We start from the raw sequence: 13,812 nt of genomic DNA on the forward strand, positions 1-13,812 counted from the left end.
TACCTGATCAGAGTGATGACCTTTAAATGATCATGATGCTGTCACTCCATGTATGCAATCTCCCTCCATCAGTGAAACCAAAGCCAAAAGGGTTAAATGTGAAGTGAGCTATATTGCAGACTGGGTAGTTTATACATGGCAGCAAATCCTAGAGACTGCAGAGAAGCAATCTATGAGTACAAGTGAATCACCTGACTGAGGGTGCTGTATGGCAGAAGTTAATGTGTGATCAGTCCTTGCAAAAAAGGCAAAGGTGACCCACTCAAAAAAACCAGCCAGAGGAAGAAAAAGGCATCTTTTGCCTGTTAATTGTGAGACCCTGTTAGGTTGTTAGTCAAGGGTTATGATTTAATTTATTAGAAAACCAGAGGTCTGCTTTTTCACTTGGTAGCACAGAGACAGTACTGTGCCAGTGTGTGTAATGTCCTGTAGCTGTGTGTGTCTCATCTCAAGGGAAGGCTGCAGCAGAAGTTGAAGCTCACTAGGGAATAGCAAGTATGGATGTGGCACTGGCTGTGTAACTCTTGTGTCACTACCTGTGGCATTTATTTTGATCATTCCTGAGTTGAAATCAAAGCTAATGTTCCCACATAACATAGAACTGTAGTTCCAGTGTGTCTGCAATGATGTGGTGTATATAAGCTTTGCTCTTGTGGGAAGCTGTCCAGTCAGCTATATAGTCAAATGGAGAGAACTATTTGAGAGGTTTGCATGTGAAGTTAAAACACTCCTCAGCTCTCTAATTAAAGCTTTGCTGTAGAGCTTTAGCTATACTGTAAAATAAAATGTGGTCTATAATAAACATTTGGATTTGATGCCTGACATTAAGCAAGTTGATTCAAGGAAAAATACTAAAATAATGGATTTGTACCAGTTGAGTCTTAAGGAAGATATTTATAATTCTGTGCTAGACTACAGCATTCTTGTGGGATGTCAGAGGGACTGATGGGATGACTTCTGTACCGGAGCTCTGAGTTCTGCTGTTGCCCTGTGGGTACAGGACCCTCCTCTCCGGGAGTGCTGCTGCTCAGGGCTCAAGTGGAACCCCTTCCCTAGAGCTGAGGGGAAACTGCAGGGAGTGGCTGGCAGCCTGCAGGTCTGGATCTCTCTCAAGGGATCCCTTGAGTGAGACTAATAAACTTGCCCTGGCAGCCTTTCAAGTGCCCGAGTTCCCCTTCTCTCCAATCTTTCTCCCATCAGGACCTGGTGGAATTTCAGCCCTCCTGGGGCTGCAAGCAGTGTGTCGTCAGCCATGTCAAGTGGCACGGGGAGCTGGTGCTTTCCAGAGAGCACTGACTGTAGCCTGCTACCCAATAGTGTTGCATAAATCAAGCTTTCTTTCTTTTTTTTTTTTTCTTTTTTCTTTTTTTCTCTTTTCTTTTTTTCTTTTTTCTTTTTTTCTTTTTTTTTTTTTTTTTTTTTTTTTTCTTTCTTTTTTCTTTTTTTTTTCCTTTTTTTTTTCTTTTTTTTTTGAGGAGCACTGCAGAACTGCCACGGCACATTTCTTGCCATTTATCTGTTGCAGAGGTGCGGTGCTGTGTTTAGCTTTGCAGAGCTTATCCCTCTTGGATTCTGAGGCTTGTGTCTTTGGGGCCCAAAAAGGCAAACAACCAAAAAATGTACGAAGAATAAAACACTTGTAGCAGGACTGATCTCACAGTGAGAAACAGTTTCCTTTGTAGGAAAAAGAGCAAGGTTTTCAAGTTCTTTCATGTTTCTTATTCTTAAACTCAGTGTTTCATTTGGGTTGTAGTCGCCTGAGACTATAATGTTTGGAACAATGGTTGTGAATTGCCCTGTTACTCTAGATGCCAATACTGGTTGTGCAACACTGCAGGTGAAATATTGGTGAAACTGTTAGGACTGTTAGGATTTAAATTACTATTCAACAATACTTAGTGAAAATCCTCAAAAACCACTGCACCTTTAGGACTTCTAATAATTTGGTTGGTGCTTTCCTATTTGGCTACCAAAATATTATTTCCTGTAACCAGTTAGATTCTTTTTTCCCTCACTATATATAATCAGTAGCCTTAAATATTTTTTAAAACCTAAAAACAGCTGTCTTTAATTGGCAAATGCAGCATCTTCAGAATTAAATTCTGTTGTGATGCTGTTGCTCTGCAGAAGTGCAGTCCTAACACAGTGGTAAAATTTCTTGTAGAGTCAGTGGAAACCTGCCAGTTCTTGGCTGGCTTTAGTCTCTTCTGAATGAAGGATCACTTCTGCCCAGCAAGCAACTTTTGGGTCTGCAAAAATTGCAAGCTGATTAAATTTCTGACTTGGTTAATGTGAGAAATCCTAAACATATTGATTAATTCTTCAATTTCTACTGCAAAATAATATCATGGCAAAGATGCTGCTTTTTCAGTTGTTATATGAAAAAGCAGATCAACATTCTCTAAAGAGAACTAGAGCTAAATAGTACTGCTGTACTTACTGTATCTTGCTTCACTACGGGTTATGTTGAGAGTACTCCAAATGCTCTGTAAACTAGGTCATATCATATGTCGGTGTTAAATATAGCCAGTTGCTGAGCTCAGTTTTAGGTGAAGATCTGAAGGACATGCAATGCACAGGAGCAGATGAGTCTTTCTGTGGCCTTAACTATCTGATTCCATTGACACAGTCACTGTACTAGCCAGAATAACGCTCATGTCAGCTATAGGTCTTGTAGCACTCATACTAGGGCTGCGGGCACAGATGCTTCATAAAACAGTTCAGGAACACGAGAAGTTTCAAGTTAGCACGTAACCTTCAGTGTATGCTGCCTGGCACATTGTGGTATAGTTGCTTGGCTTTAAAACTTGATTGTAAAGGCAAAGATTTCATGGAGGATTTATTTCAGTGGTAATGGTTAAAGCCATTTCTGCTCTGACTTGCCTAGCTGTTGGCTCATTGTTAGGAAACAAACTATTTTTGTTTATTTTTTATTTTTTTCCAGGGTTACAACTGGCATTTTAGCCACCACTTTTGCAGTGTGGTGCTCTTTCTGCAGAGCATTTCTGCCTTTTTTTTTGTACTTATTGTTTTGTGAAAGCCTTGTACTTGTCAGTCAAGATATTAACAGCAAAGTCTTCACTTAAATATTTCACTTAAATGTTATTTATTAAATACTCAGAGGGGATATTTTGAAACAAAATTTAAAAAATGCAACCAAAAAGCCAAAACAGAAAACCTCCATAAAACCACCAGCAACAGCACTGCCATTTGTCTTGAGTATCAAAGGTGTAATGGCTATTCTGCATTGCTTCCCTATGTACTTGCTTCTCTACTAGACTTGACTCAGCTAGGATGAGAAGCAAGAGAAGAGTATGGGGCAAGTTAAAAGAGTTGACAGCTCTGTAAAAGAGGAGAAACATGTAATGGACAGTAGAAAGTTTGCCGAGACCTGTTAGTTTGGAATAGGTCAGCCCAGCTCCTACTTTGAATGTTTGAAGTTTGTTTAAAGGAGGATGGGCAGCAGGGGTGCTGATGGCTGAAATTTCCTTAAATAATGAGAAATTATGATCAAGAATGTATGATGAGAGGCTTCAGCAATAGTGCTAGATATTTGAAAACTATCTTGAAAATTGAGGACATTCTTGAGGAGCACAAACGTTATTTGCTCAGCTTTAAAGTTTTACTTATTTACTGTATGTGAGTGGCTGGGCAGACCTAGCAGGAATTCTTGAAGTATTTTTCTTCTTCGTGATACATTACCACCTTTCTTCCTACACTGGTAATATTTCAATCTTAGAAGGAAAGTTCCTGTGAATAATCCTGGTCCCCTGTTTCATAACTTGAAGATAACAAAATGTATGAATGTACCCTTTAAATGGTAGCAGTGGACAAAATCAGTTTAGCACAATTCCAGGAAACAGAGCAGGTGAGCCATACTTGTAAGCCCTATTCAGTCAAGTAACTTGAACACTGATAAGGATTGTTGGACATGACAGACTCGGTCTTGTTTGTGCTTACCTGTTCAATCAGGTCTTTCAAAAAGAAGGACTTGAACCTTGACCTTCTATGAAAGTGCCATAATAGATGTACTGTTTGTTTTTTCCAGTTCCAACTCCTTACTTTCCTTTTGACCTGAAAGTTTATCTTTCCTTGTACAAGAACGTGTGCTTTTGCTAAAAAATTTAGTTGTGATAAAGCAGCAAATAAATATCCCCAAAGCACCTTCCTAAAAAGTTGATGACTAATTTACTAGGAAGTAAGAACTTAATGGGATTCTTCCAAGTTTCTACAGATGAACAGGCTGAGTGTTGATCTAATGCAAAACCATGGCTTTGTTTGTGATGGCAATGGATAAATAAATTATAACTAAGTATATAACTGACCATGTGTGCCGTTGTGTATTGCACTATGCTGTGAAAACCCTGCGACTAGTCTGTGCTGCTTTTAGCAATGAATGCTGTCTTAAGGAAGATACAAATGGGAACCTGATTAAGTCATAAGAGCGTGCTGGAATAACCAAGTGAGGGGCTTGTTGCAGCTCTCCTCTGCACATTCAAATAGGTAGCTTTGGTTTTGTTTGCTCATGCGCTTAATCTCAAACAATAAAGTACACTTGCTTACTTGCGCTGTGTTAACAGCTAGCATTTGTCACTGGCCTGTGTGCTTATCTCTGTTACTTGAGCCAGTTTCATCTTGGCAGTTGCTGTAAAACAGAGCGGCAAAAGGCACATGCATTTGCAGAACTTCCTGGTCTAGGAGGTTGCATGCTCCTCCAAATCCCAAAAATACTGGACGCTGGTTTTAGACAATGTTCTTGAGTATCTTGGTTATCTAAGTAGAAGACGGGCTTTATTTACTTCTTAAAAATCGCTGGGCCAGTCTTCCACTTCTCAGTACAGAGTTCTCCCGAAATGTACCTTACAATGAAATTCCAAAGTTGGCAGTTATTAAAGGAAGAAGAACTGTCTTATCAAGACACTGTATAAATCCATTGGAATGCCTTGTGTGTGTTATGTGCTTATAAATAGTCTGAAATTGAGGATGGAGAGAAAAGCCTAATATCCTTAGAGATAGGCCCACAAGGACAGCCAGAGTTCATAAGCAATTCAATAGATAAGGACTGTTCATCTTAGGAAAGCAACGACTACGAGTGAGGAAAAGAAGGGTCCAAAAGCCATTGAAGCTTTCAGTTGAACTGACACTCTGAGGACTGAGTCATTGGAGGCTGTGAGTTTGGGGAAGGTGCTAGCATTGCCATCTCAGACATCCATTTATTCATTAGTAGGACAAGCTGCCAGGGTAAATGTGCCTGTAAGCATCAGCAGTCAAGTTTTGTGGTAGTCTGATAGTAGTGTCATGATTTGAACATCTTATGGGAAGTCAATACTTGTCGCACAATTTACAAAGTCTAGTTTCTAAAGCTGTATGCTCAATTGCCGTTCTACTTCTGTACCTTAGAGCCAAGACTTAACTGCTTAAAATTGGTGCTCCTTGGTTACTTTCTTACTGTAACTTGTATGTTACACTGGTGCTTAAGTCTTGAAGCAGTTTGGCAAACGGCCAAGTGGAGAAGGTAAAAACTGCTGGTTCGTGCTGTGAAAGTGATACTACTCCCTCAGTCAAACGTGCCTGCGTGATTGATTGCAAACATAACTTTTGCGTTATTTCTGTTTACCATAGCTTTGGCTTCTAAAATGGCTTTCAGTAAAGCATGGAGATATTGCTTAGCTACCCTGTGGGGTGGTTTGGTTTTTGTTGTTTCTTTCTTTTTTTTTCGTAAACAGAGCACCTTCCCAGTGCCAGCACGGTTGATACTGTGTGTTCTTAAGCAAGCAATGCTGTTAGCATATGAGCACTTCATGTAATTCACTTCCAGGACTATGTTGTACTTTTAATGTTATAAACGTTTGGATGAAGTTGTTCTAGGAGCTTATCTCACCCTCTCTTTAATAGTTTGAATTAGCTTGATAATAGGCTAGTTCACATTAGGATGTGACATTACTGAATCTACACAGAGAGCTCCAAAATTTACAGTTCTATGTAAATACAGCATTACCTGAAATTGCATATTTTCCTAGTGCTTTCTTATGAAGCATGTGTGAGTGACCCTGAACTGCATGTTGGGAGGGATGCCTGTTCTGGCATGCAGACTCCCTCCTGGATGATGCCATCTCTTCAGGTGTATATGCTGAAAAAGTCAGACTTCTGCAACTGTGTTGTGTTCTGGAACGTGGTCAGGTAGACTGGTTGTAGCGTAATGCATTGACATATCAAATGCCTTATGTGGATTTTGATTTCAGTGACTGTGGTAATCATGACCACATAACATGGTTTTCTGCTGGAATACTGATGCTGCATTTTATTCTGTTATCAAAGCATATTCAGTTAATTGGAGCACTTCTAGACTGCCTTCCTGCATGTCTGGGCAGACTCTCTCCTTTCAGATTTACTCCCCACCCTATGTCCCCCTTTGTACAGGCTGCACAAACGTAACTGATGGGTGTGAGTAAATGTTGCGTGATGGTTTGCTTAAAACAATCAAGTTCCAGATGGAGTACTAGGAAAAGTGTAAATTATTACTGTCTGCATTGTGACACTAACACAAACTGACTGGAATTCTTGTAGTAATTTGTCAACTTGTCGATTGAATTATCTGTTGTAATTGCTCTGGTTTTGATTCCTGTTTACCTAGCACTGAACGAGTCACTGTCTGCTCTTTTACAGCACATCCCTAGACATCCCTTGTTGGTTAGCAGAAGTGGCAAGATCTTGCTCTGAGCCCAGTTCTGTATGTTGTAGTGTACTTGTCTTGGATCTGGGGCTGCTGGCAGTGAATTCCTCCTCTTTTTAGGAGAATCTACTTACCAAGCTCCATTCCCTTTTTTTTCTCAAGTGATACTACAGTTACCCCACACTCTTCTATCTACTGGGGAAGGGGAAAGCTTAAGAGCTCTGATAGCGAAGACTTTTTCTGCAGTGTACTAGAAGTACACAACTGAAATTTGGCAAGCTGAGCTTTAGTGAAGGCATGAAACAGCTGAACTGTTTTGCACTGCACCTGTAGGGTGTTGTGGAGGCCAGGCATTCATAATGCTTGATGTAAGACAAAGTCAAAGCAAGTTTTAGTAGTAGTATTCCTCAAGTCACTAGTTGCCAGGAACAGTGTGTTCTCAGCAAGGGCAACTGTTGTGTCTACGCATCTGCTACTGACCCCCTCCTATGGCAGAACTTGAAATTAAAGAATTTCTCATCAGCAGTAAGTGTTTTCATAAGCTTAATGAACATATTGGTATATGCAGAGTTACAGAATGTCTGTTGTTGAGGAATAATGTTTATCTAGGCTACAGATTTTTATACATCATAGTTATCTTTAGGAACACCTCACTTTCTGTGCAGGATGCCTTCAGGACTCTGTGGATATGAAGCTGTATTTGAAGTTGGTTTATTTGCTCATTAAAGTATTGATTACTAGAGTGAAAATTTGCTTTAGAAATAGTTGAATCAGTAGTTTATTGCTGTACATTCTCTGGTTATGTGGAAGTCCACAGCAGTGAGTGAGCAGACTTCTATACATACACGTACACCTTAGCATGTGCAACTTGAACACACTTCCTCATTTCTCTCTTTAGTCTCAAAACTGCTTTTATTTTTCTTGGAGCTCCTTCAGCATCAGTTGGATCAAGGTTTACTTAGCTGCTCATGTTTTGACATTGTTAGCTATGCATAGTGTAAGGTAATGTGCCATTCTTTAAATTCTTGGGATTTCGGTCTTACTAAGTCTTGATATATTGAAGTTGCCTGTTTTCATAGAGAGAAAGCTCTTGAAAGAGGTAGGACTGCTGTTTAAATCTGAGCAAATGCTGAATCAAAATGGAATCTTAACTTTTTGTTGCATGACAAGGCGAGCAAGCTGTGTTAAGGGCTAGTCTCCAGGCAAGTACAAACAAGTTTTAATGTGTCAAAACAACAGTGAAAGTAAAGTTCACAGATATTTTTCAGCAGTTGATTCTGTGATTGACTCAATGGAAAATTATTCAGAACAGGTTCTTGCCCTGCCTTCAGGGAAGACTTTTGGAAGAACTCTTCAATCTGCCTTAGGTTTCCTAATTGAAGGTGAAAACGAGGCTACTGCAGTGGTATATGCCTTTATAGGGATTGAATAATAGTGGGTAAGCAAAAGATCTAGATCAGCCTTGAGTTAGCAGGAGATTTTTAGCTATATAAGCCATTTCATCTGCGGAGGGGGGAGCAGCGGCAGAGGAGGGTGTGCTGTGTGATCTCGGTAGCTTGTTGTTTTCCTTGTTCCGTGGTCTTTTTACCCTCAATTGGAATCAGATATTCAAAGTACCATGTAAAGACAAGGTTGTGGGCCAGAAGCCACTCTGTGTTTGGTTCATAGTGAGCAGGCACATTCCTGCAGTTCTAGAACAGTCTTACTTTGGGTGCTGCTTTTGTACTCAAAACTTCATGAGCCATGCAACCAGTATGAAAAGCTTTATACTTTTCATTGGTTTGAAAAAGGATTTATTTTGAATGTAGTTACTCAAGCTGTGTTTTCAGCTGAAGAAAATAAAGTTTAAGGAAAAAAGTGAATTTTGAATAATGCAAGAACAGATTTTGAATAATGCATTATTGCTTTTAGTAACTTACCTTTCACTACTTAGCATGCTTTCCAAAGTACTTGCCGATAAGAGTTTGTTTTCTTTCCCCTGCTATGGTTTCCTAAAAATGGCTTATATGGTTTGTGAGGCTTTAAACTTATTTGTTAAAGAACAAATCAAGAGTTGCTTCTCTTCTCGTGCCAAACTTGTTTTCCAAAGCAGTCATTGATTCCATTATACAAAAATATGATCACGGAATTATTCTACTATGTGCCTAATCAGCATTGCTCTAGCAGAAATCTATTTATTATTATCATCTTTTCTGATCTTGTAACCTCCTTGACCTGTCTTGGTGTATTGCATCCACTATTGTCACCGTAGTTCAAACAGTCAAATAACTTCAGACTTTAACTCTTATGTGAATTATGAATTATTCTGCCCACCCTATATATTGAATTGTGATGTTCATGTCCTGCTGCTTTCTTCACACCAAATTTCAAATATGTTGTTACATCAGTATCCTTGGTTGAGGATGCCACACTCTGATGGCTGCATTTTTAGCTAAGCACCGTTGACCTATTTGTTCATTGTTTTTGATGGCAAATATCCTTCTTCCTGCTCTTTGATTGGAGAGTGGAGTCTCATTCCAGATGTGTGATAGTGTTCAACACTTGTCCAGTTGTCTTTCTTCAGTTGGGAAGCTGACCTTTGCCAATGAATACATCCTCAGCCAGATTCCCTTGCTGGATCCAGTGAACTTCGTTCTGCCTATTTAGACTTTATTGCTTTGTAAGGGAGCCCTCTTTCTGGCAGATCCTGCACCCCACTGCAAACATATCTTTTAAGTCTGAAGTTCTCCATATCTCTAGTCTCATTTTTGGTACTTGGAGCCTTTCATATGGAACTGTGCTATGGAGGTCATCCAGCTGCTTTGGACAGTTTGATCTCTCATTTATGTCCTTGTGGTTTTGGTATTTCTGTGCAGTCTTAATGCTTGCTAGGAACATGTTGCAAGGCCTCTTCTTTACTGTTTTTTTTGTTTGTGCATCTCCATCCCATGTGTGGTCCACTGTCCTGCATTGTCTGTCCATGTCCATCCTGCCACCCCCACCTTCCTGTAGGGTTTTGGATGAGGTAATGTGGCTCTGCTCTGCTGGAGAGGACACTGGAATTGTTTCCTCACTTGGCTAATCATCTTTATAGAAGATGGAGGCTGCTACTAGGTATGAAATTGCTCTCCAAGTGAGTCTCCAGGGGTGTCATGTGCATCTACTGGTTGGTTACTGCAGCAGCATGTGGGAAGTGTACTGGTGTACCCCAGATCATGAACCTCCCTATCCTCTCTTTTTATCCAAGGTATCTTAACCCTTAGAAGACCTTGAGCTGCCTCTGCTATGCATTGCTTCCTCAAAAGGCAGGGAGAAAACCTTCAGTTGAGACAAGAACTGCTCTGCGGGGTTGTTACGGCTCTGCATCGAGGGATAAGCACTGAACTTTTTCTTCACTGCAATTCTTATTGTTGCTCTTATTTGTGCTGTAGACCTGAGCTTATACAGCAGCATTTCATCATCATTACAATATAGATCTCTATTTCCTGTCTTCACGTGAACTTGTGTATAAGAACATGCATGCAACCAGATATGGTCAGACTGAAGATCCGCCTAATGCTGTGAACCATCTGCAGCAGTAACCAGGGCTGAATGCTGAGGGAAGAGTGTAAGATCAGGATGAGCGTGCAGTAATTCTTCCCTGGCTGCTTGCAGCTCAGGACTGAGAGCATCTCGAGTCAGTTTGGTGTTCAGTTTTGGACAGGTTTGTTGTTTTGTTTGTTGGCTTGTTTGGTTGGTTTTTTAACGTTGCTCTTGACTGCTTATGTTTGAGCCCATGTAAGCTCTTGGCTTCCAAGCAGTTTGCAGTAAAACACTTCACAGCTTGACTACACACTATATGGGGAACCATGCCCTATTGTTGGGTATCTGCTATTGAAAGAGGGGAAAATGATGGTTCATTCTGTCATGTAGTCCTTCAGATATCTTTTCCCTGTTGAGGAGCCAAATATTTTGTGTTGGTTTTTTTCTTGTATGAAAGCCAAGCAAGCCAAATATCTGAGAATGTAACCCTAAAGTTGCACTTGACTGCAGCTGACCAAAGACTTCAAAGTTGCTTGGCAGTCACAGAAGTGGAAACAGCTTGGGAAGGTAAGTGTGCATGGATGACATCTTTGTAAAATCATTATTTGCTTAAGAAAATTGGTCAAAATATCCGCACTTGATTCAATGACTAGGAGCTTAAAAATGTTTACTGTCTTAAAATCCTAATTGGCTAATTGTTTTTAATTTCTTTTTCATTCCAGAACATTTGAATCCTCTTGGGAAATATGAAAACAAAGAACTGCTTTTCAAATATCGTTCAGAACAATTGACACATTCCAGGGAAAAGCTGTTGTGTTTGGGGCTTTTTTTGCAAAGTTCAGAAGAATCTGCATTCTCTGAGATTTTAAATAAGTATAAAATGAAAACGGTTTAAAGTTTAGCCTTCAAAATGAATGTTGGGAAGTCAGATGACAAAGCAAAGAATGGCTTGAAGTCTTCCTTACTTATAAGGGATGAAAATGGAAATAACTACGCACGTGACAGAGCTACACCTTCCTCAAAAAATTGTGCCACCAAGATACACAGCAATTCAACTGACCAGAATATAGTGGCTGAGCATGAAGATGATTTTGAAAATACGAGTGACTTCAGAAGTATTCTTTTAAAACAGCAGTGTATTGAAGTACTTGATCTGCAGAAGACACCTGGCAGATACAACTGCACAGGAGCTCTGTTGGGAGATGCAGATGCTGCTTGCAAGTCTTCTGTCACTGAACAGACTTGCATGTGTCCTTTGAACTGTGACTTGAAAGCAACAACAAACTTCTTGAAAGGTGACGTTGTTATGGCAAAAATGCAAAATCAGAGTATCAGACACACAGTGCCTTACAGTCAGACAGACTCTAAGTGTGGAGTAGCACTTCCTGCTTCAGAGCAGTCCCTGATAAATGACAGGGCATGCTGCCACCTGAGCACATTGGATGTTACTAATGTTACAGGTGAAACTCTGGGAACTGATCAAAATGATGATATGCATCTGAGAGAAACACTACTCTTTTCTGAAATATGCACAAGAGAGAAATTTGATAGAACCAGCTCAGAAAGAACACCTAATTTCATCTCTGCAGGTGTTGAACAATGTCTGAAAAATGCTATCAAGACTGATAAAGAATCACAGGAAACAGAAGCACAGTCTGTAGAACTAGCTGCTGAATGTATAGGTCCTTACAGACGAGATGCATTGTCACCATGCATTAATATTAATGAAGATGACCAAGTGAAATCCTTGCAGGATACCTCTGACCATGATGAAACTGGGAATTCCAATGTTGAAATGTGCACAGATAGTCCTGTAAATAACGTGCACCTTCTCCCAGTAGATAAAATGGATGGAGAACAAGTATCAAAGAAAACCAGTGAACCCTTAACCAAAGAACAGAGTATCTCTGGAAATGCTGCTCTTCAGGATATGCACAACACCCCTTCTGTATCTTGCAGTGTACCAAAATTGAAGAGGACTGCTATACCTGACCTGAAATGTGAAGAAACTTTTGTGGTCTTCAGTCCTATGGCTGATGAAAGTGCTTCTGCTCTATGTTCTTCAACCCCTAAAGAGCGATCAAAAAATAGAACTTTTTCTGTTTCAGCTTTGGAAGAACTTGGAGACAAATCTCCTAAACTAAGACCAAATGAGACATTTGTAGGAGGACATAATAAAAGGTCTGTGCTTAGAGCTAGTTCAGATCAAACTGTAAGAAAACCAATGGGCAGGTCTTCTGTTGTGTCAACAATAACCAAAGCAAAGAAATCGGAGATTGTTAGTTTTCCCAAGCCTGATTTCAAAAATGTGAAGCCAAAGGTTGTGTCTAGACCTGTGCTACAGTCAAGAGACAGCGCAGCATTAAAACAGTCTCCCCAGTCCTCCCAGTTGTCAGCTGTCTCCTCACCTTCACGGGTTGCTTCCCCAAGGCAATTGTCCTCTATAAAAGTGTTGAAAAAGACAGTAGATCTGGCTAAAGTTTCAAAAGTGGAATTGCCTGTAAATAAGTCCCATAAGCTACATCTTAACAAACGCCTCTTCACTAACCAAGTTGTACATGCCACAACACCTCCCAGAAATGCTTCCCACAAGACTTCAAAGACACCTGCATTAAAGCAAAGTCCTGAAGACACTGACAAAGCAAGCGCTACCCATTCGGCGTGCTCCTTGGTTTCTGCTGTGTTTCCAACATGCGTAGAGAGCTCGGAAGAGATGATAAATGATAAAATGGAAAGTTCAGACTCCTTAATGCAGCCTTGTGCTCAAGATACTGACCCAGCTGGAGGTGAAAAAGAGCAAAGCACCAATATGGGAATGCTTCTGGAAGCGACCTTGGTAAAAGATGTGGCAAATGAAACGTTTGACATGCACTCCGTTCCTTTGGTAAGTTTTTATCTTTCATACTTTATTGTATGTTTGGTACATTTGGAAAAAGGAAATTTGGCATTGCACAGTGCTGAATGGAAACTGTGGAATGGGCTTTGTTTCTACAAATGTAACTGTAATGTTGATTTCCCAGGTGAAGTCTCTCCCTAATAAAGGAAATTAAGAAATACTGTTTTACTTTCAACTGGTTGCACTTGGCCTCAATTGTAATTTAGTGTCCTTCCATCTTCATCTTATTCCGTGATGTAAAATTTTTTTTAGTAAAGTCTTTTACAGACAATGCAGTTGGTGCACGGTGCCTAATAAAAGCAAACAAGTCCTAATTTAGTCAAACTTGTAAAATTTCACAGCTTAATTTGGTGAGGTTTTCTAAATATAGCTTTTAATATACACATTTTTCAAGATAATTCTAGTGGTGCTGTAACTTCAAATAGACATTAGAGATAAATTGCTGTTTTCAGTATTTTCCTTCCAAATGTACTTTAGAACTAAATTACACTTTTTAAAATTAATTATGTAAATGTTGTGCATATATTAACAGTAAGTCACACAAAACCCAAAGACCAATGAGTTGGTGAAACATTTTATTTCACTGTCTCCTTTGAATAATTTGAGAGTTCGTTTGTTTGAAGTAGAACCAGGACTCGTTAGAATAGTTAAGAGTAGCCAGGAAATATTTCTCATGCAGAGGGCATGTACCTGGTTTGGGGCAGTCAGCCAGCTGGAAGGTGTAAACTTCCTGGCCGGGAGG

At 39.9% G+C, this 13,812-nt stretch overlaps 1 protein-coding gene across 5 annotated transcripts in view; it reads left to right on the forward strand.

The window, feature by feature from the left end:
• The window catches only part of MTUS1 (microtubule associated tumor suppressor 1), a 133,921-nt gene that overhangs the window by 22,969 nt on the left and 97,140 nt on the right, over positions 1-13,812 (forward strand). For 4 of the 5 annotated variants that reach the window (XM_017812559.1, XM_017812316.1, XM_017812618.1 and 1 more), the window contains one exon: positions 10,897-13,058. In XM_017812559.1, the coding sequence (XP_017668048.1) occupies positions 11,085-13,058 (1,974 nt within the window). In that variant the 5' untranslated portion in view covers positions 10,897-11,084. Of the gene's footprint in view, positions 1-10,650; positions 10,742-10,896; positions 13,059-13,812 lie in introns of those variants that run through there. The other variant, XM_017812480.1, reaches the window with a different exon arrangement.

Source organism: Lepidothrix coronata, unplaced genomic scaffold, assembly GCF_001604755.1.
Source record: "Lepidothrix coronata isolate B3197 unplaced genomic scaffold, Lepidothrix_coronata-1.0 Scaffold0, whole genome shotgun sequence".
Taxonomy (NCBI): Eukaryota; Metazoa; Chordata; class Aves; order Passeriformes; family Pipridae; genus Lepidothrix; species Lepidothrix coronata.